The 20,353-nt window shown below is 50.0% G+C and overlaps 1 protein-coding gene across 4 annotated transcripts in view; it reads right to left on the bottom strand.

Moving 5' to 3' along the window:
- Positions 1 to 951: 951 nt before the first annotated feature.
- CASKIN1 (CASK interacting protein 1) overlaps positions 952 to 20,353 on the bottom strand; it is a 92,330-nt gene continuing 72,928 nt past the window's right edge. For 2 of the 4 annotated variants that reach the window (XM_061600043.1, XM_061600045.1), the window contains 9 exons: positions 19,690 to 19,811; positions 18,739 to 18,826; positions 16,763 to 16,860; positions 15,860 to 15,970; positions 14,482 to 14,583; positions 13,225 to 13,363; positions 9,273 to 11,396; positions 8,162 to 8,567; positions 952 to 6,611 (listed from right to left, as the gene is read on the bottom strand). In XM_061600043.1, coding sequence (XP_061456027.1) covers positions 6,515 to 6,611; positions 8,162 to 8,567; positions 9,273 to 11,396; positions 13,225 to 13,363; positions 14,482 to 14,583; positions 15,860 to 15,970; positions 16,763 to 16,860; positions 18,739 to 18,826; positions 19,690 to 19,811 — 3,287 coding nt within the window. In that variant the 3' untranslated portion in view covers positions 952 to 6,514. The remainder of the gene's footprint in view (positions 6,612 to 8,161; positions 8,568 to 9,272; positions 11,397 to 13,224; positions 13,364 to 14,481; positions 14,584 to 15,859; positions 15,971 to 16,762; positions 16,861 to 18,738; positions 18,827 to 19,689; positions 19,812 to 20,353) is intronic. The other 2 variants (XM_061600044.1, XM_061600046.1) reach the window with 1 other exon arrangement.

Below are 20,353 nucleotides of genomic sequence, written 5' to 3'. Positions count from 1 at the left end.
ATTAGAGCTGGCTTTCAGGAGTTTGCAGAGACAAATACTTTGTTTACTACTCTCCCTACTTGAGCACCACTAGTGAATTTAACAAGCGTTCTCTCCCCCCACCCCCACCATTATTACACAAGTATTACAGCCAGGAGACTTGCATTTGTTTCCTCTAAGGTGCTTGTTGTGTTACTGGCAACCACACTTAAAGGCTGAATGCAGTGATGGGGGCTTTAATAATACCCAAGAGAATGTACAGTGTACCCTTCATTAAGAAATAATTGTACTGATATGAGAGCTAGAAGAAAACTGTTTCATATCTTTGGGTGCCACATGCTGGAACAACTTTGCTTGTGAGCTTCCCAGAAGCATTTGACTACAGCAGATGTGGGACTCTTTGGTCCTGTAGGCGTTGCTGAACTACAACTCCTATCATCCCTGGCCATCAGCCAGGCTTCCTGGGGCTAATGGCAGTTAGCTGCAACAACATCGGGCAGGCTGAAAGGGCCCCACACCTTCACTAGAACCATAGTGCTGGATCTTAGAGGTGCTTGTTTAAAAAATGGTCCCACTTTTCAGAAATCAGAAGTGCCTAAAGCTGTTGCCTAAGCTAATGCTAATCCTATTTGTAGGTAGGTGCTCACCCTGCTACCCTCGTTCCTGTGCACCAGTTTGTTGAAAATGTTGAACTGTCTTGCTGGGGACATGGAAGTAAGGGAAATCTGGGCCCAGGGGATTTGTGAAGGAGGGATTAACCCAGAGGAAAGGCTGGAGTGATCAATCAGGGGTAGATCACCTACTTTGCATATAGGAGGCCTCTCGTTCAATCCCCAGTGGCATCTCCAGGTAGGGCTGGGAACGTCCCCTGCCTGAAAACCCTGGAGAGCTCCTGCCAGTCAGTGTACACAATGCAGAGTTATATGGACCAATGGTCTGACTGAGTAGAAGGCCACTTCCTAGGTTTTCTACTTTACCGTCCACTATATGAAAATGGTGAGATGAGGCTGGCTCTGCAGGAGGACGGCTGAATGCATCCTGTGCCTTGTTCCAGTCAAGAAGGCTGTGCAACTCTTAAAGCACAGAAGACCCGCCTGTGACGAGCACACAGCAGCGATTCCCAGTAGCACGGCTGAAACATTCTGTCGGCCTCAGCCAAAACAAGAGCACAGCAGGCCCAGACAATTTGGACGTTTATTAAGCACAGATGGCCATAAATGCTTTAACAGCACCGCCTATCTGTACTGTAAAATTGCAGCATGAACCAGTTCCTCAGCACCGTGGCAGCCATCCATGCCTGCCCAGCAATTCAGTGCCTTGCGGAAACTGCCTTTTAAGGTGGGGGGGGGGGGAATTCTTCTAACCTCAGTAATAAAAAATACTCTTTTACAGTTAATATGTTATGTATAGGAGTGACAAGCAAGGGGCTTCTTTCCTATTCCTCTTTTTTAAGTATTTGTAACCAGACAACTCCTTTTTTTCTTTTTTTCTTTTTAAATAGGAGCAAAATTCTTTACAGCACCACAAAAGCCATCAAATATTAATTAGAGTATTACAGGTTGGGGATGCAAGAAGCAGGAAGAGGAGGCTGGCAGCGAGATGCATAGCTTTGACAGAAATGGGAAAATACAGTTTCCATAACTTAATCATAAAAATATATATAATATATATATATAATATGTATATATCCAGCATTAGAATCTTGGAATATTTTTAAGATACATTTTGTTTCTTTTTACAGCAGATATTTTATGTTGTCATTTTATTTTAATTTTTTATTCATTTTTATTTTTTTAAATGTAAGAAATTTCATAGTTGTGCCAGACACATTTTGGAGATCAGCAAAGACAGACCTATCTGTGCTCAAGAAAGGAAATGAGTGTCCCCACTCAGACATCAACACCTGGATCTCAAAAACAAATAAACACGCACAGAACAAGGGGAACCAACCAAGAGTATGTTCCAGACTTAAAAAGTCTTTTTTTTTAAGTGGACTGACTCCCTTTTTGTGTATCAATATACAGCTGTGCATACGTTTAACTACTTTCACACACATGCATTTAAACACGCACACACATATGCTCACATGTGGACGCATGCGTGCGCACACACGCACACACCCGAACTTAAAATAGAAAATGTCATACAGAAAAGGATACGCACGCACATCAGAGATGAGATGAAACCAGAATTCTTAAAACAAGGCACATCCTTTGATTTTTGTTTAAAACTGTAATAAGAAAATGGCAACCAGAAAAAAAAATCCCATATAACAGAAACATATTTTTGCACACTTTGAAACAATATAAACTGTACCTTTTTTAAAAACATTGTGCTACGCTTAAATGATGTCACCACAAGACACACAGCTTATTATAAGTCTAATAGTCAAGCTAAACTCCAGATCTTTCAATTTTTATCTCGTAAAACTGTTGAATATACAATTGATAATATTTTTTAAATCTTCTTAATATATATTAAAGTCCTTTCATTTTTATCTTTATTGTTAATTATCTCTTGGGGGGGGGGAATCCATTCTTAAATAATTTATTTCCAATAAATTAATACTACTTTTATATAGCTTATTTTTCTCAACCCTTTTAACACACTCCAAAGAGGAAAAAAGTGTCTGGTTTTGTTTTTTCACATATAAGAACATTCATAAACGTGGCTGTTTTGCAAGAGGAGACCCTCCACCAATGCAGCAATAAAATCAATGACAACAGATCCCAACTCTTACTTCTTCTTTTTTTAAAAGCCTGTCACTAACCCCACTGGGCATATGCAGTGAAGCACAGGCAGCAAAACGAAGTAGGTTTAAGAAGCTTGATGGTCTTGCTTAAAAAATGAGTCAGGGTGGAGGATGGCTGATAGAGATTCTCCTGAGGTGTTGACTTGGCCTGATGGGTTGGGATTCACAAGTGGATTATACCCCAAGGCAAAGTGGGATGCTGTCCTGCACCCCACCCGCCATTTTCATTACGGGTTTTTCTTTTAATGGAATGAGATGCAGGGAAATAGGAGGAGGAAGGAGACTGACACACATAGTGACTAAAAATTAGAAGTGGGTCCCATGTTGCATATTGAGATGGCACGAAACCTAAGAGGACGTGGAGCCACGGAAGGTGGCAATGTTTCATGCTCAAGGCATAGGAGTTCACCATTTGGCCTGAAACCAGCAAGGAGGATGTGATTCCCAAAGGCATTACCACCTGCTTTGGAAGAAGGGCCCCACTGCCTTTGGCAAACAGAAGGGGGTTTCTTACCTAAGAGGAAGCCTGAAGGGCCACTGCAGCCAAGATCTCCAAGACAATGGTACCTTTTCTTCTTTTTTTTATCACTGCCAGATGATTTCTGGTGTTGATCAAAGGGAATGAAAGACCAGGAAATGAAATGTAGAGAAAGAGGTGCATGAGGCAAATAGCCGCAGCGTTAGCAGCAACGAGAAAGAGCAGAACAGGACTCTGAATCATCAAAAGGGCCCAAAAGCTTATAGGGGCACATGAGCTAAATGTAAACACCGTTGTAGAGGATGCACGGAGTATAAAAATCCCCAACAGATTACAAAACACTCTTCAGTGCTGAGTCTGAAGCAGCAGCATTCTGTCATCAGTGGCAATGAAGATTCAGGGAAGGATATGATTTATGAGAGGCCTTTCTGAACATGGCTTGTGAAACATGACTGCGGTCCTTGTGGAGGTGGTATAAGCCTCCTATCATGAAGAGATGTGCCCACAAGGGGAAGGTGAAATCCCACAGGCTGAAGACACTTAGAAGGCAGGCTAGGCTCAACTGTCGGAAACAGCTAGGCACTGGCGGAAGTCTGAATCTCCTTCGATGGGGGACTCTACAGGCTTGATCATAGCAAACAGGTAATCTTGAGATACCTGCCAAAGGCTTAATTAACAATACTACTACTAATGCCCAGTGCCAAGGCAGCTTCAGGACAAAACTGGGTTTCATGCTTGCCCACTGTCATAAAAAATGTAGAATCACTTCTGCACGACAAGCAAGTCAACTTCATTGCTGCAACACTCAGTTTACCTTTGCTTCCTGTCAGGCTACCTCTCCACCCTGCCACACACCCTGGTCCTCTCCAGGTAAAATGACGCTAATATCTCTCCATCAAGAGTATTCTCACAGGGACAGCCTCACATTACCAAAAAATGCCCCAGGAAGGAAGGAAGGAAGGAAGGGAGAGGAACGTCTCACTGATGCCACAGGGGGAAAAGAATGCCACTGGTAGATGGGTAATCTTATTACTGAGGGATTCCCTCATTGTGCTTGCTTTTAAGACTGGTACAGGCCCGCGAGCAGGTGGCTAGGAAGATCAGAAGAACCTTGTATATCAGGTGTAACAGCTGTGGACCAATCCAGAGGGATGTCTTGAGCATTCAGAGACCGGCTGTCATTCCGTAACTACCTGCAATGCACAAATATCCCTACTGCAACAAGACAAGTGAGGATGATTTGCAGGAAGGCCAAGGGCAATCCATAGGGCAATCTTCACATGCTACAGACCTTTCTAACCGTACAGTCCCTGGGGCACCTAGAACCCAGCCTTCTTTCAAGAGACCCCCTCCTCCTCTTACTCCCCCACAGCAACAGAGAGCCCCAACCTTACAAGGGCCATAAGCCAGATGAGAATTGAACAAGACAGGGTGTTCAGCACTAGCAGGGTGGCTTGGCCTCTCTACTGCTGTCTTCTGTCTCCAATCAACAGTTCCCAAGTTGGTTAGGATATGGCAAAGTTTATCACTAGATAAATGGTGCATAATCTTTGACACTTTCCATAGTTGCACACACCCTTCAAGCCTGTTGTTCCTTGGGCAGACAAAAAATTCTGACCTTGCTGGGAGATTTTGCCCTTCTCGAGCCCTTACTTGTACGACACAGCACTGCAAACCCAAAGAGCTGTCTGGGCCTCTCCGAGCTGACTGCTGGTGAACCACCCACCCTCAAAACTATACGCTGTTGTGCATCCAAGATCAACTAAGATTTTGCAGCCAAGATGCAAGTCAAGAGTCCAGGACTGAGATTGCATCCCAGCTAACTATTGCAATCCAGTCATCTTGGCAGAAACAATTTGGATCGCTGGGATGCAGCTGATATTAACATGTGGCATATCAGAAATGCAGAGGGGGTGGGGAGGTCCTCTTTCACCAATCTCCCCCTAGAATACTGAACCACCACTGAGCCCTGCTCAGTGCTGCTGCTTCACTATCAAACGCTCTGCAAAATCAATAACTATATTGCCCATGTCTATTCACTGCCTCCTTAAATCTGATCCCCCCCTCTTGGGAACAATCACTGTAGCTAGTACTCAAGAGGGCTGCATTGTCCTATCAGTGACAAACTCTTTGGAAACAAGTGCCTTGAAGTGAGAGAAAGTGCAACCTTAAGTCCTTCATGCTCAGAACCACAACCACCCTCTCCCCTAAAGATAGAGATATATATGTATATTTTTAAAATAAAATAAAAAAATTGGGAATAAATATTCTTCTATAGCAGGCCCTGAAGCCACCAGGGGGGAAATATTTACAGCGGAATTTTGGCCAGTATTTTTCTATTCCCCTCTCCCCCCCCTTGTCATGTTTCAACACTGTTATCAATCATGCAAATGTACCAAAGCTTTTGCACGGCCCTTGCCAGAAACGATACTTTTTCAAGGCGAACAAATGGGGTGGGTGGGAAAGGAGCTTATTTCTCAAATGGGACTCATTTAACAGAACAGAAATCCTCACAGTCACAGCTTCATCATCACCAGGAGAAGACGAACATCTTCGGGACAAAGAAACGAAGCATGCAGCTAGCCGAAAGCCTCCTAGACTCACGGCTTCCCTTGGGTATTCCCCCGCCCTGCCTTTTCCAGCGTTTCCCAATGATGGCAGACGGGCACAGGGACCGAGACAGCAGCACAAGAGAGGACAGCGGTGCTCAGCCAAGGAACGATACTGACACGGAAGGCAAGAAGAGTTTCACTAAGACGAAATTCCACCCCAAACAGAAAACATGAAGAACCAGAGAAGACTCGATTAAGTTATTTGTGCCACAGTTTGATAACACATTGGGGGAGTGTAACAACTGCAGAAAGGAAGGCAGGAAATCCTTTCCAAAGTAAACAAGAAGAAGACACAAATTTGACCGAGTGGAGTAGATTTGCCTGAAGATCACTTTCATCTCGCAGATAAACCGGAAGCTCCTGCCCATGAGCAAGCATGTGGTCTTACTTCATTTTCAGAAGGAGAACGGTAGTTTCCTCAAAGTCAACTGGTGTTTAGGAAGGGGGGGGGAACACAAGAGTGATTCCTCCTTGTTTCGTTTGTTTGCTGCTTCTGCAAAACTGGCCCCCACATCCCAAGAAAGCCTTTCCCATGCATCTCAGTTTCTTTTAGCACAATCCTGAGGTAAATCTTATCTTTGTGCAAACCTCGAAAGATGGAGGGGGAAGGAGAAAGGGAAGATCTTCATGGAGATGATTGTGCCCTTATGCCCATGGCAGATCCTGAGGTTGGCTGCGACTGTTTTCCAGCTATCATTCCAACATGGCATCCAGTTGGTCTGCAAGGTCGTCAAACATACTGCCGATGTCATCGAGAATGCTGACTGTGCTCTTGGATTCTGCGGCGGAACTGAAGACAAGGGATTCAAGTGGGATTTAGGACAGCACCACAGTAATGGAAATCTTTTCAATGCAATAACCATGTATCTTTCCCCTGTTCACCCAACCTCCTCCCCTGCGTTGTTTTCTAGACAGTGTTTGCCAGCCAAACCTTTTGTTTTATTTGCATATTATGATGCTGTGTTGACACTTGTAACCAAATGAGATGTGCAAGTGCTGCCTTCAGCCCAAAATTCATGTGGCAATAAATGGATGAGTCTCTGTACTAAATAAATTTGAACTTGTGGTTTGCCAAAAGGTTTGGAACCCTTGTTGTAGACTGTAATCCCCCCTTGACGCACAGGCCAGTCCTTTTTTGGGGGGGGGTAAAGTGCCATGTGCGTAAAGAACATTAAATAAACGAATACACCATACAAATATAAGAATTTGCCCAGTTGGCCATCCTGATGTTACTGAACTACAACTCCCATCACCCCTGGCCATTGGCCATGCATGCTAAGGGTAATGGGAGTTGTAGTTCTGCAACATCTGGAAGGCCAAAGGTTCCACACACCTGGCCTATCTCATCCAGCATTTTGTTATAACAGTAGCCAACCCGATGGAGCCCCAATGGGAAGCCCATACGCAGGGCCTGAGTGCAACAGCATTCTCCCCACCTGCAATTCCCAGCATGCTCAGCGGCATGCCACACATAACCACTGAGAGTCTGAGATGAAACTCCCACCATTATTAACCAGTAACAGCTTTTCCCAACCTGGTGCTTGCCAGATGTTTTAGGTGGTGAGGCTGACGGGGGTTGTAGTTCTAAGGAAAGGGAACTGGTAGCCCTTCAGTTGTTTTTGGATCGTAACTCCCATAATCCCCCAAGCACTGTCCAGACTGGCTGGGTCTCCTGGGAGTTGTCATCTAACTAGGTCTCGAGGACCGCAGTTCTCCCACCCCTGTTGTAGTCCAAAACAACTTGGAGGGTTGGGATTGGCTGATTGATAAACATACCTTTCTCTTCCATTTGAAATGAAAACCAAGTTGTCTTTTCTGAGTCTCTGGCCCCATCCGCACCAGACATTTAAAACACTATTATACCACTTTAAACAGGCATGAATGACTCCCTCCCCCCCAAAAAAGAATCCTGGGATCTGTAGTTTGTAAAGTGTCTTGAACGTTGTCAGGAGAGGTACAATTCCCAGATTTCCTTGGGAAGAGAGATCGATTGTTAAACCACACTGGGGATGGTAGCTCTCGGAGGGGAAGAGGGCATCTCCTAACAACTCATCACCCTTCATAAGCTACAGCTCCCAACATGCTTTGGGGGAATGCCATGACTTCTTAAAGTGGTACGACAGTGCTTTAAATGTGAGCTGCGGGTGTGACTTCTCTTTCTCTGTCACTGCGTGGAGACACATCGACAGCCGGCCAGCTTCCCTTCTCTGGCTCCCACCCAGCACCTCTATTCCGACAGGCTTTTCTTCCTACATGCCCTGGCTCTTCCGCCTGTTTGGGTCCCGTCCCCCCTCCCTCCCTTTCTCCCTCCCTCCCTCCCTCCCCAGGGAAGGCTCCTACTCTGCTGCTTGTCCATCTTCGTGCTTGATCTTCTCTTCCACGGCTTGCAGAGCAGCAGCGAGGGAGGCGCTGGTCTCCTCCAGCTTCTGATGCACGCTTTCCCTTTCCGCGCTGACGGCGCTCTCCACCGGCGGCCCGGCCATGGAAGAGCGGGGGGGCTTGACTGGCACTGTCTGAGGGGGCACTCCTCCGGGTGACAAGGGCTTAGCCGGGCTGGAGCACAGCGAGGGGGGCGTGCTTGAAGGCTTGACGGTGGGCGCCAGCTGCTTGGCAGGTGATGGTGCAGGCGTGGAGCTGGCACTCACCGACTGGAGGGCAGCGTGGACCTTCGGCTTGGGGGCTGTCGGGGGCGGGGTTGGCTTAGGAGAGACCGGCGGTGGTGGGGTGCCATGGACACGCTTCACCTCTGTAATAAAGAAGAAAGAGTCACTTCTTTGCCACCTTTTTGGGGGGGGGAGGGTGTGATACAGCTGTTTGGAGATCCTGTCTCTCCAAGGCAGGGTCTTGAGGGCTTCCTGGTCTCTTCTCAGCCTTAAAATCATAAGAAAAGCCTGGCTACTGGATCGGGGCAAAGGGAGCCCATCTAGTCCAGCCTCCTGTTCTCACAGTCCTCATCAGGTGCCCCAACGGGAAGCCTGCAAGCTGGACCCAAGTGCAACAGCACCTCTGCCCACCTGGGATTCCCAGCAACTGGCATGCAGAGGTATACAGCCATCATGGCTAGTAGCCATTGACCCTATTGTTAAGATCCTATGGTTATCGAATGAAACAGCGACGTAGCTGCTGCCTGAGAGAGCAAAGCTGCGGAGCCCCCTCCTGCATTCAAACACCAGGAGAAAAAAATGGCCAAGACAGACTGTCCCCATTTCCAATTGCTGAGATACTCCAGTTCCTCCAGCCTCGCCCTGCTGGCCCCAGATACCCCCAGCATTCCCGCACAGGTTCACCTGAGCACCTTGGTGCATGCGCATGCACACATGTGATTATGGCGGCACAAACAGCATGAAAGGGCTTGGAGGCGGGGAGGGCAAAGAGGGCAACGGGAAGCAGAGAAGAGGTGGGCTGGTCAGGAAGGCTCGCCGCCTCCACCCCCCCATTGAGAGCAACTTACCTGGACTGCCAGGGCCAGGAATCGGGACCTTTTTTGAGCTGGGAGTGGGAGGCCCAGAGACTTTCTGAGGAAGGACAGGCTTGGGTGAAACTGGCGGCTTGACAGGCTTCTTGGGTTCGCTTTCCGGAGGGAGCTGCGTTGAGGTATAGTCATATTTCTCCAGCTGGCCAGCAGGGGGCACTGCAGCCTCCCCGCCACTCATCTCAGAGGCTGGTCGGCGTTTGACAGTGGCAGTGCCATTCTGGTACACGGACAACGGCACCAGCTCCTGTTCCCTGTCTTTAGATTTCGGCCGCCGCTTGACAGTGTCTGACTCTGTCAGGATGAACTTGATGCTGTCCTGGTGACTCTGCTTTGCTCTAATCCTCCTCTTGAGAGTGGCGCTGGCCTCTACCTTGGAAAGGTCACCATGCCGGTGGGCAAGTGACAAGGACTCTCCACCATCAGCCTTGGCTACGCCCATTTGCCTGGGCCGCTGCTTGATAGTCAGGTTGCCTTCCTCGGCGAAGGGGATGTTCTCTCCAGAGCTGTTCTGTGGGGAGCCCCCACCGTGTTCGATCCGCAGCCGCTCCATGGGGCTGCCATCTTTGCTCGTGTCAGACTTGATGCTATCCGAGCGCTCGCGGCGAGCTGCGGCAACTAGCCCGGTAACAGGGCCACTGATAGTACGCCGGCGGTTCACCACCTCGCCATCTGGCCCAATGGCATCCTTGTGCTTGACGGTGGCAAGGACAGTCGCAACACGGGAGTATTCTGGGCTGGAGGGACACACAGCAACTCCAGGTTGCAAGTAGTACCCGTCAGGACCCTTCCCAGATCCAGGCAGCTTCTGCAGGGCAAGGCCCCGTGCCCCCCCACCAATGGATGACATTTCCAACATCGCAGCAATGCTCTTTACGCTCCCGGCACTGCCTGTGTCTACAACTCCGCTAAGGCCACTGGCCCGCCATTGCTGGTGCTCCTGGGGTGGTTCCAGCCCCTCCTCCCCGTCCCTGGGGAAGTCGTCCGTCATATTGCCGCTGGAGATGGCCGAACTGGAGCGCTTGGGCGGTGGAGGCGGAGGGCCCTTCTTCTTTGGCCGCACACCAAAGGACTGGCTGCGGTTGACATTCTTGTCGCCGCCCGACTGCGCCCGCACTGAGTGGCTGCGCCCAACGCGCCGCTGGACTGTGGCATAGGGCCCGGCGTCCGACACCAGCAGCTCATCCCGCTCCTGCTCGCTATCTGACACGGCATAACGGTTAAGGCTGTGAGCCCGCTTCTTTGGCCGGCCTCCCTCTTCGCCATCTGCAGCCTGCGGCGGCAGGCACAGCACTGGCACCGAGATGGGCAGCACCGGCACAGCTTGTGCCAAGGGGCCTGCTGCATGAGCATCGCCCTCCACGGGCTGCGGCATGACATAAGCGAAGCCACGGTGCGTGGGAGACTGAGGCCTCGAGGAAGGAGACATGGGGCGCTCTGACTGGGGCAGCAGCTGTGGCGTGGGTTTTACCTTGGCCATGGCGTGGGGCACACCAAGCGCCTGTGGTGAGGATGGGCGGGGCTTGGTGGGCGTCTGTGGTGGGGTGTAGTGGCCGGCGGAGGGGGGGAAAGATTGCCGGGGCTTGCCGGGCACCGGCGGCACGCTTGCTCTCTTGATGCTGTGGCCGTGCCGGAGACTCCGCACCTCCTTGGGCAGGGTTGCCAGGCCGTCCTTCCCATCCTCTGCCAGGAACTCCTGGCTTTTGGACATAGCAGCGATAGCCACTTTGGGTCCGTCTCCTATCAGCTCCTGGGAGCTACTAATGTGTTTCGCTCTCCCACTCAGGCTGTCCTCATGGGTGAGGCGGGAGGCGTGCCGGTAGGCCGCCCCTTCGCGGAACTGCCCCACGTGGTTGACCTGCTTCTCTGCCCCCTCCTCGCCGGTGCCTGTCATGGCCACCTGCAGTTCATTACTCAGCTCGCTATCCTGGAAGGTGGTCATCTTAGGGGACTGGCACTCGGCCGCTTCCTGCTGCGGGGGCTCAATGGCTACCGTGTCCGGCGCCCCCTTCTTCTTCAGCGTCCCTGACTCGTACTTGACGAACTCGGCCTTCTGGATCTCCACCAGTTTCTTCACTGCTAACATCAGTTTCTTCTGATGACCTAAGAAAACACACGGGGAGAGAGGCGGGTGGGACTGATTCTGTCAACTTGCAGAAAAACTTGGGGGCTGTTTAAAATCCCAGGAGTGCCTTCAAACTATGACAGTTAAAAAGGACACTGTTACATTTTCATTTTGCGGGCTATTAGCTAGGAAAACACTCAGCTCAGTCACTCAAGTAACACTTTGCTGCAGGGAACAGAATCGGTTTTCCATCCTACCACCACCGCTGTGCAGCGGACTGAGCCAGGGCTCAACAGGGTCCGGCCTCATCTAGTTTAAGATTGAGCCTATCTGTACCTGTTGGACTGCATTTACTCCTTGTCAGTAGTGTAGTGGCAAATTCAGAAGTGCAGGGTCCCTTCATAATAGTCACAGCCAGTCCCCCTCCCCTTTTTTTCTTTTGCTGCTGGGTTGAGAATGTGATCCTTGTTAATGCTTTCTCCCACAACAGACGTCCCTAGGAACCAATCAGCATGAAAGAGGCGAGTGTTAGCTACTAAGAAGAGTCTTCTCAGTGACTGTTTTACATCCTCTTACTCTGATTGGCTCCAATCAGCAGGAAAGGACAAGGAAGCATGTTAGAAGACTTTTCTTTCTCTGGCTAACAGATTCCCTGTTCATGTTGATTGGCTCATAGGATGTTGGAGACGTTGGGACCCTGCTCCCAAAAAAGTAAGGGGTCTAAGACCTGCCGAGACCCCAGATGACTACACCCCTGCTCTTTGCTACAAAACGCACACAGGATGGATGAGCCCCTTTCCCTGGACTGGTTTGTGCCAGAGCTTTATGAGGCGTTAGCAGGTATAAATTCACATGGTCCATTCCTCTCTCCTGGCATGTAAAACAAACTACCATTCTGCCATGAAAACTCTGTTGTCCTATGCCCAGAGGGCCTGGCTGCAATCTTTTCCCACTTTTATTACCCTTCACAAACAATGACCTCTTTCGCACGTAACACTAAGGAATGGTTTCTTTAGCCCAATTGTGGTTTGTTCAAATGTCTGAATCCAGCCCAGCAGACTTAGCCCACAATGTGAAGCCATGACTTGTAGTTGGCTTACGGACGTGGCTTACTTGAACTATGGTTTGGTCTTATATCCAAATCCAGTAGCCTTGCTTAACAATGGGTTGTGGGCTACCCTGCATGCCATGCAAGAGAGACGAGAGTAAATGGGAAACGAACCAAACTTTGGAGAGGCAAGCATGGTTCGCTTGCTTGTTTGTGAGATGACTTGTGGTTAATCATGGATAAAACAAACCATGGCTTAGCATTATGTGCAAAGGCAGGCACTGTAGCATTTGTGTTGCAACATTTTTTTCCACTTGTCCCTCTTCCCTCCTGCTTTCTAATGAAAGCTTCTACATCGGGCAAAACCAAAGCCTTTTTTTAAAAAAGGGCAGTTAAAGTCTTTCATAGATCAGGGGTTCACAGTGGTCTGTAAGCTTTATTCTGGTGGCTCACAGCATGTCTGTATTAAATATACTGATTTTTAATTGTATTTTTTATTGTTTCTCTTACTTCTTATACTGTATTTTATCGCATCACAATTTAAATTCTATGGAATGCAAATTGTAATATAATAAAATACAACAGAAGAGATAACAGAAGCAATAACAATAGAATTAAAAATCATGCGGGATTTCCGCATGCCCACCTCTTCCCCCGGACAAGAAAATGCCCAAAAGGCACAAGATACCCTGTGCTTCCCTTCCCCGACTGCCTTTATCTTCCACATACACACAATGCACATACGGCGTAGCCATGTTAGGCACTGGCCAGCCTCGACACTGGCTTCAGCCTGGGGTGGGGGATGTGCTTCCTCTCACCCAGCTTGGTGATGCCGATCTCCTGCAGGTCCTCCCAAGTTATATCTGTGATGAAATCAATGTTCTCATAGCCATTTTCCACCAGGACTTTGTAATATTGAGCCAGCCCAATCATGGAGAGCCAGAGAGCCAAGTTAGCCTGGAAGAGAGAGAAGACAAACAAAGCGTATATTGAAAGGAGAGGCACTCCCGGAATCGCATCATAACGAAACAGGCAGACCTCCGAATTCAGTCCTTGGTGCCGTGCATTTGCTCCCAGAACCTACAGGTTGCTTCCACAGCAAAAGTCTAGCGTGAAAGTGCCTTCCTTTGGAATCGCACTTTTATGGAGAATTGAAGGTATGTTGTTACCAGGTCATTACCTCCCAATGTTTTCTGTATTGTTCTGTCTTTTTTCACACTTGATTTCTGGCATTTCCGCCCCCCGCCCCAACACACGTGCAAATGCCAGCCATTCCCCTGTGGACTGGCTAAGCTTGACTGAGAGGATTTTTGAGGATTATGCACCTTTCATTAAAAGCTTTCTGCTTGCAGCTTCCACCCTTTCAATCACGTTCTGTTGAGCAAGGCCGCAGGTTTAATAATGATTTCCCTCTAGAATAGCCCCTCTTAATTACTCTTTACTGTCAGTTTCTATTTCTGCAACGGAAGGCTTTAATTACTGGCTTCGTCTCTCCCCCCCCCCGTTCTTTTCATTGTTTACAATGAAATAGTCTACTTCACTGTAAATGAAAGGGGGAGGGGGAATTATGAGGAGGAACCAGTAATTAAAGCCTCCTCTTCCCCACTCCTTCACCATGGACAAAGGAACACAGATGGCATTAAGGGTAATCTAGTAGGTAATTCATCCATAATGCTTCATTGCACTGAACCAGAAACAGTAAAAGCACAGAAACTATAAAAAGGAAGCTTTTAATCAATGTTGCAGGGTTCGGTGCTGACTTCTGAGTAAACATTTGGAAAGATCCTAGCTATGGGGAAAGGAACTACCAGATATGCTGTATGAAGCGATGTGTACAGCCAGAATTTTAATTCTGCTTTCAGATGGCTGCAGAAAGACAGTGCCTCAGCAGCAATTAGAGGTGTAGTGCTGAAGCAAAGAGTGACCAGGAGACAAATCACAAGGGTGCATTGCTGCTGCACCCTGGAATGTCTTCGTTGGTGTAAGTGGGGAGTTATCATCTCAGGGTAACAAGCCTGAGATATCAATCTCTCAATTTCAACAAGCCCAATGCGTGGAGAGGAGAGAAAACTTACTGGCTTGTACTCTGGTAGCCATTCAGAAATGTTTAGGCTGTTGATCTCTGAGGTGATTTTCTTTCTGTGTCCTGGCTTCGTGACCCCAATGGCCGTCAGATCCTACAGCAAACAGAACAGTCACTTCTGCCGGGTGCCGCAAAAGCAGCCACCCAGAAGCCCCAAATAGAAAACCGTGGGAGCCAAGTCACCCGTCAGGGCCCGGGTTCGCTGGCAAAGCCTTGAGGGTTCCAATGAAGGGGACCAAGTTGTCTGCTGCCCAACTAGGGAAAGTTGGCTCGTGGCTCACACCAGCCAGGCTGACAGTAAAGCTGCATCATTTTGTACAAGGGGACTTGCAACAAAATGTTGCAGTGTATCCACCCTCCTAACAAGTGATCCTGCTCAGAGTGCCACCTAGCTGGCTAGGCCTTCCTCCAGGATCCTCTTTTCCTATTCCCCTGCCCCCCAAACTCCATCTAGTTTTCCATTTTTCTTCAGAACATTATGTTACACTTCTGCAAATGTCAGGGTTCTTCTGAGCCTGTCTGGTTTTCTCAGTGATTCTGCTTTGATTCCAATGGGCACTCACCACCCACGTTTGCTGTTAGCGGGAAGGACAGGGAAATCTCCCCACAAGGAGAGAAACCTCTAATTCCACTGTAGAAAACAGTTCTTAAGAACGCACCTCTAGATGGGGAGGAAGAGAGAGACCCTGACTGGAAAGGACCTGAAACTGTTGACAGAATAAATGCTATAAATTCTGCTGCTTATGGCATGTTTATAAGGGCAAGTAACTAGGGAAGAGCTCCAGTGACATCTTGCCTTGTAGCTCATATTTCTTTTTCTATATATGAAAAAGAGAGAGAGCGATGATCGCTTAGGCTAGCCTTCCCCATGGCCCCCTCCAGATGTTTTGGCCACTGATGGGAGTTAATATCAAAACAGTGGTGCCTGCTAGGGCTGATGGGAGTTGCAGTCCAAGACAACTGGAGGGCACCAGGTTGTGGAAGGCTGATTTAATGCATAGCAGTGGTGGCTGATGGCTCTGTGTCAGTGGGGCAGTGGAATCTACTCCGGGGTTTAGTCCAAACTTTCAAGGAGCTGAAGAACCCTGGATAGCTACTTGAAAGTTCGGAGTAGTACCTGGAGCGGATTCCACTGCCCCACTGACATGGGGCCACCAGCCACTACTGCTCCATAGCATCTGTTAGGTTGTCTGTTGTTCATTGCTAGGCAATATATTTTGCTATAGAAGAAAGACTGATTTGGTAGGAAAAGATGGTGCTCCCTTAACAAGCCCGCTCCTAACACAACAGGTCTCCCATTCCTAACGCCTGTGTGCTGTGCTGTTTGGCAAGTGCAGTTCCCTCCCACCTCTGCCCCGGAAAGCCCTCACCTCTGGTGTCATCCGGCTGATGGTGGGGATATCATAGCCAGCGTTGATGAAGTTGGGAGCATAAAGCTGCAGCTGGAACTTGCACAGCCACTGGTAGACAGCCTCTGAGCTCTGGCAGCAGAAAGATGGGCAATTATTCACCGATAATTTCTATGCACTTTGAAAATCACCTACCCTGAACCCTTGGAATAGGGAGGGCCAGATGCTTAATAAACCAGGGTTCACCAGCGCAGCAGTCGTGGGCACCAGTACCGATGTTGCTTGTGAAAGGTTTCAGTCGGCATCCCCTCAAAAATCTACTATGCCCGAGAGACTGGGTTGTATCCATGCTCATCCTACTTAGAGTAGACTCACTGAAATTAATGAACATAACTAATTCAGGTCCATTAATTTCAATGGGTCTGTTCTGAGTAGGGCTTAGATGGCTACAACTCACCATTTCCTCTTCTTAGTTCCTGTTTTGCACTTGGCTCGGCCTCTTCTACACCCCCCATGGCAGCCATTTTGTGACTGGCGCCCACAGCACTTTCTCAAAATTCCAAACCTTGCCCACAGGCACAAAAAGTGTGGCAGCCCCTGAAATAAACACAGCCCCTTCTCTTTGTTTATATCCCATGCAGTTAAAAGTTGTTCTTAATCAGCTTTTCTACACACAACACATTGCAGCTTCTGTTACACAGTTTTTTATGAGCCACGGAGCGTTTGTGAGCCACGGGCCCTCATGCTAACAAGCAAATGGGCAAGGCAAGCAGCCCCAACACCAGCCAGGACAAGTGTCACCAGAATGGCTGGCCTGGCCTTTCCCTCAAACTACAGCTGGGAAATGACCAACGACTGGGTTACCCACAAGCATGTGCTGCTCCATCAACTTCACAACCCGCTCAGCGCGATTCCCAAACTTGCCTTCCCTTCCGACATGGGCTCCACCTTCTTTGGAGGCTGGTCACCATAGGGCTGCCCTGGGTAGGAGGAGCTGCTCAAACTCTGCGTCCGAGAAGAACCTGGCACAAATCGGGCAGGAAGGGGCAGATGAGCACGATGCAAGGGCCTGCGGGGACTGCCTTGGACAGCTCCCAGGCCGACAGGTCAAGGGAAAGGTACGCAGGTGAGTGGGAGAGCATCTGCTCTGTGTGCAGGAAGGCCCCTGCCTGAAGTCATGAAGAGCTGTTGCGAGCCCGTGCGGACACTATTGAGCTACAGAGACTGTTGGCCTGACGCGGTATAAGGACACTTCTTGTGTTCCTGAATGGAAGGGCCATCATAGCTCAGTGGTCAAGCATCAGCAGAAGGTCCCTGGTTTGATCCCCACTGGCAGCATCTCCAGGTAGGGCTGGGAACCACCCCCGCCTGAAACCCTGGAGAGCTGCTGCCAGTCAGTGTGGACAATACTGAGCTAAATGGACCAGCGGTCTGACGCGGTCTAAGACTGCTTCCTTTGCTCCTATGGCACATTCAGTTCAAGCAAAAGCACCGAAGGACATGCGGAACAGGGAGGGGAGGGCCCTAGGGAGAGTTCCAAGGACCAGACTGGGAGTCCCAGAGGGCCGCATTTGGCCTCTTGGCCTTCGGTTCCTCACCTCTGACCTAGCGAGCGAGCCCCAGAAACGCTGGGCACGGAAGAGAAGGCTAGAACCTTCTCAGCAAGGGCCACAGAAACAGACACTTGCTGGCTGCTTGCTCACAGCCAGACCCAGGTGGCACCAGACCAAGATGGCAGCCAAGGTGACCTTGAAGGAACACAGATGCTCGCTGGCAAGGTTGCCACACTCGCTTGTAACTCAGCAAGCACGCCGCACATCCATCTGGATCATCAGCAAACCGTCGAGGGGCAAAAGGCACCGAAAGTCTCAGCCACACCATTGGCATGCCGCCATCTTCATCTCTTGAAGATGGGGAGGGAAGGTGGCTGGCTCTCTTTCTAGCCCTGACATCCCCCCTCCCCATTAAAAAAAAGGGATGGGCTGCCTCCACTTCAGAAGTTGTGTCTCCTAGACACTGGGGGACTCCTCCTGACCGATAAGCAACCCTTGCCACACTTGTGAACCTCCCAGAAGCACAAGGGTGAACGACACGGATCGCTGGAATCAACATTTTTGGATGTCTTGAGCAGGGGGGTGGGGAGAATTCATTCCACTTAAAAAAACAGAACACAACCCTATAATATCTTCTTCTCCCGCCGCCAGAAGCAAGCATCTTAACACACTAATCTGATCCCGGTCTGCAAAGAAGCCCTTGCAACATCACCCTGAAGAAGCAGATATACCCAAAGCAGAGAGCCATCTGCCTCTCACCCGCGCCACCAACCAGCCTCAGAGCATCTCCAAAGGCGCTCTGCCACCAAGCAGATCTGCTGCAACAGCGCAGGAAAGGTTACCCGCACCCTCCGGGGGAAGAGGGTCCCTTTCAGATCCACCGTACAGTGAGTCGTGCCTGGGAACACCACAGGGTCCAAAGAAGCATTTCAGGGAGGCTGAAACATCCAGAGTTCAGAACTCCCTCCCCAAATTGTGTTGGTGGTGGTGAGAATAGAGATAGATGGGTTGTTGCAAGGCAGAGGGGGAGACCAGCCAGCAATAAGCAGCTCTGTGTCTGACTGAAGCCAGATTGTTCCCTTGCTGGAGGCCAGCCAGGGAGACAGAATGGGGGGTCCCTCTCCCTGGGACGCAAGCGTCGGCAGCCCCAACCCCCCACTGCCCCCCTCGTTTCTCCCCACTAACCGAAGCAAGCGAAGGCATGGCAGCAGCAGAGAGGGAGGGTCATTTTTAGCCAGGAAGATTTTCTGAGCAGGAGAAGCAGCTTGTCAAGGGAATAAGGAAAAAACAAGTACACGCGTTCTGGCGGGTACAGAGGATGAGCTCTGGCACGGAGCATCCACGCACCTGCGGGCGTCTCCAGTGCTTTGGCAGGCCCATCACCCACGGCAGATTCTTGCACAGAGGCCTTCTGGGAAAGGACGGTTGCCAACAGCTGAGGAGTGGTGAGGGAGGAGGGAAACAGAGGGAAAAGAACAGACACTCCGTTAAAAAATAATAATGATAAGGGCTGCGCACAAAAAGGGTGCTGGAAAACATGTTTTAAAAACTGGCGGTTCTCTCCCTCCCCCAGACCTCCAACACTACCACACTTTGGTATGGCAAGGAAAAGAGGTGGCACATTGGTGCTGCCCGCTTGGATTCACGGCTGCAGCCAAGCCGGCATGCCCACGTTAAAAAGAGGCTTCCGGTGTAGGAGAAGACAATCCAGAAAAAGAACGGTCTGGGGTGGGGGAGTGCATTGGGGGAGTGAGTTGAGTCAGTCTCTCTCTCTCTCTCCGCCCCCCCTCCTCCCGGCCCATTTTTGCTAGGGAATGGAACAAGACTCTGGTCAATATGCCCACTTAGCTGGCGTTATAAGAGGCGAGCCAATACTGGCTGCAGGCACAAGGGGGCCACAGAGGACATGCAACCTTCCACGTTGCAAAGATGAGCTACAGCCACCTTTGCCAACCTGGCGCCCCCCCCCCAACATTCTGGGCAACAGTTCCCATCAGCCCCAGCCAGCAGAGTCCTATAAAGCCACCTTAGCCAACCTGGCACTTTCCAGACATTTTGGTCTAAAACTCCCATCTGATGGGAGTTGTAGTCCAAAAGGGCTGGAGGGTGCCAGGAAGGCTCAGGCTACTCTGCTCAATGGCAAGGGTGAAACCTTTATTTGGCAGTGGATGAGTTTATTTGAAGCGCTGGGATTCAAACCAGCCTGGAGAGTTTGGGAGAAGATGCCTGAATCCCAGGGTTTACCGCTGCAAAGACAACACTCCAAACATGCTCAGAGACACTGGCAGCCTGGCTCACCTTCACGCCTTCTGAGCCCGGGTGGAGGGCCGCGTGGCCTCCGCTCCCCGTGCTTTGGCCGCTCCCTGAGCTGCGCCCGCTTGCCACGCTGCCGGTGCTGCCAACGCTGCTGCGGTCACCGCCTAACCAACAGGGAGGGGAGAGAGAGTCAGAGGCCACGTGGGGCCATGGGGCAAGGAGAGAAGTTCCTGAACAATCATCTGGGCTAACCTCTACAGCAGCCTTGCAAGTAAGCACTCGCCTGGCAGGCAGAGGTCACCAGGAATTGCATGTAAGGAGGGAGGGACTTTTATTCTGGCGGATGAGAGATGACGGACCCCCAGCAAAGAAACCAAGCTGGCCAGCAGGTAGAGGGCCAAATGCCAACGGTGGGCGGGCCAACAGCCAAAATGGGCGGAGCAACAAATGCACATTTGTACAGCAGGCTCGTTTCTAGGCACGCTCCGATGCCCCTTTCTGTCCAGGCAAGCAAGAGTCCAGGATCAGAGTTCAAGTATGCATCCCAGCTGGCAAAAACACACACACAGTGTGAAGCAGATCCAGAGTAGGGTGTAGCCCGGGGAGAGTCCCGAGGGCCAGACAGTGAGGTGCTGGGGGCCACATTCAGCCTGCCCGGGCCTGAGGCTCCTCAGCTGTTAGAAGATGGAAATCCCACACTCTGCGC

The sequence above is a fragment of the Rhineura floridana genome, chromosome 17 (genome assembly GCF_030035675.1).
Source record: "Rhineura floridana isolate rRhiFlo1 chromosome 17, rRhiFlo1.hap2, whole genome shotgun sequence".
NCBI lineage: Eukaryota > Metazoa > Chordata > Lepidosauria > Squamata > Rhineuridae > Rhineura > Rhineura floridana.
Note: the sequence above shows the minus strand (reverse complement) of the source record. Positions and strands in the feature narration are given on the sequence as shown.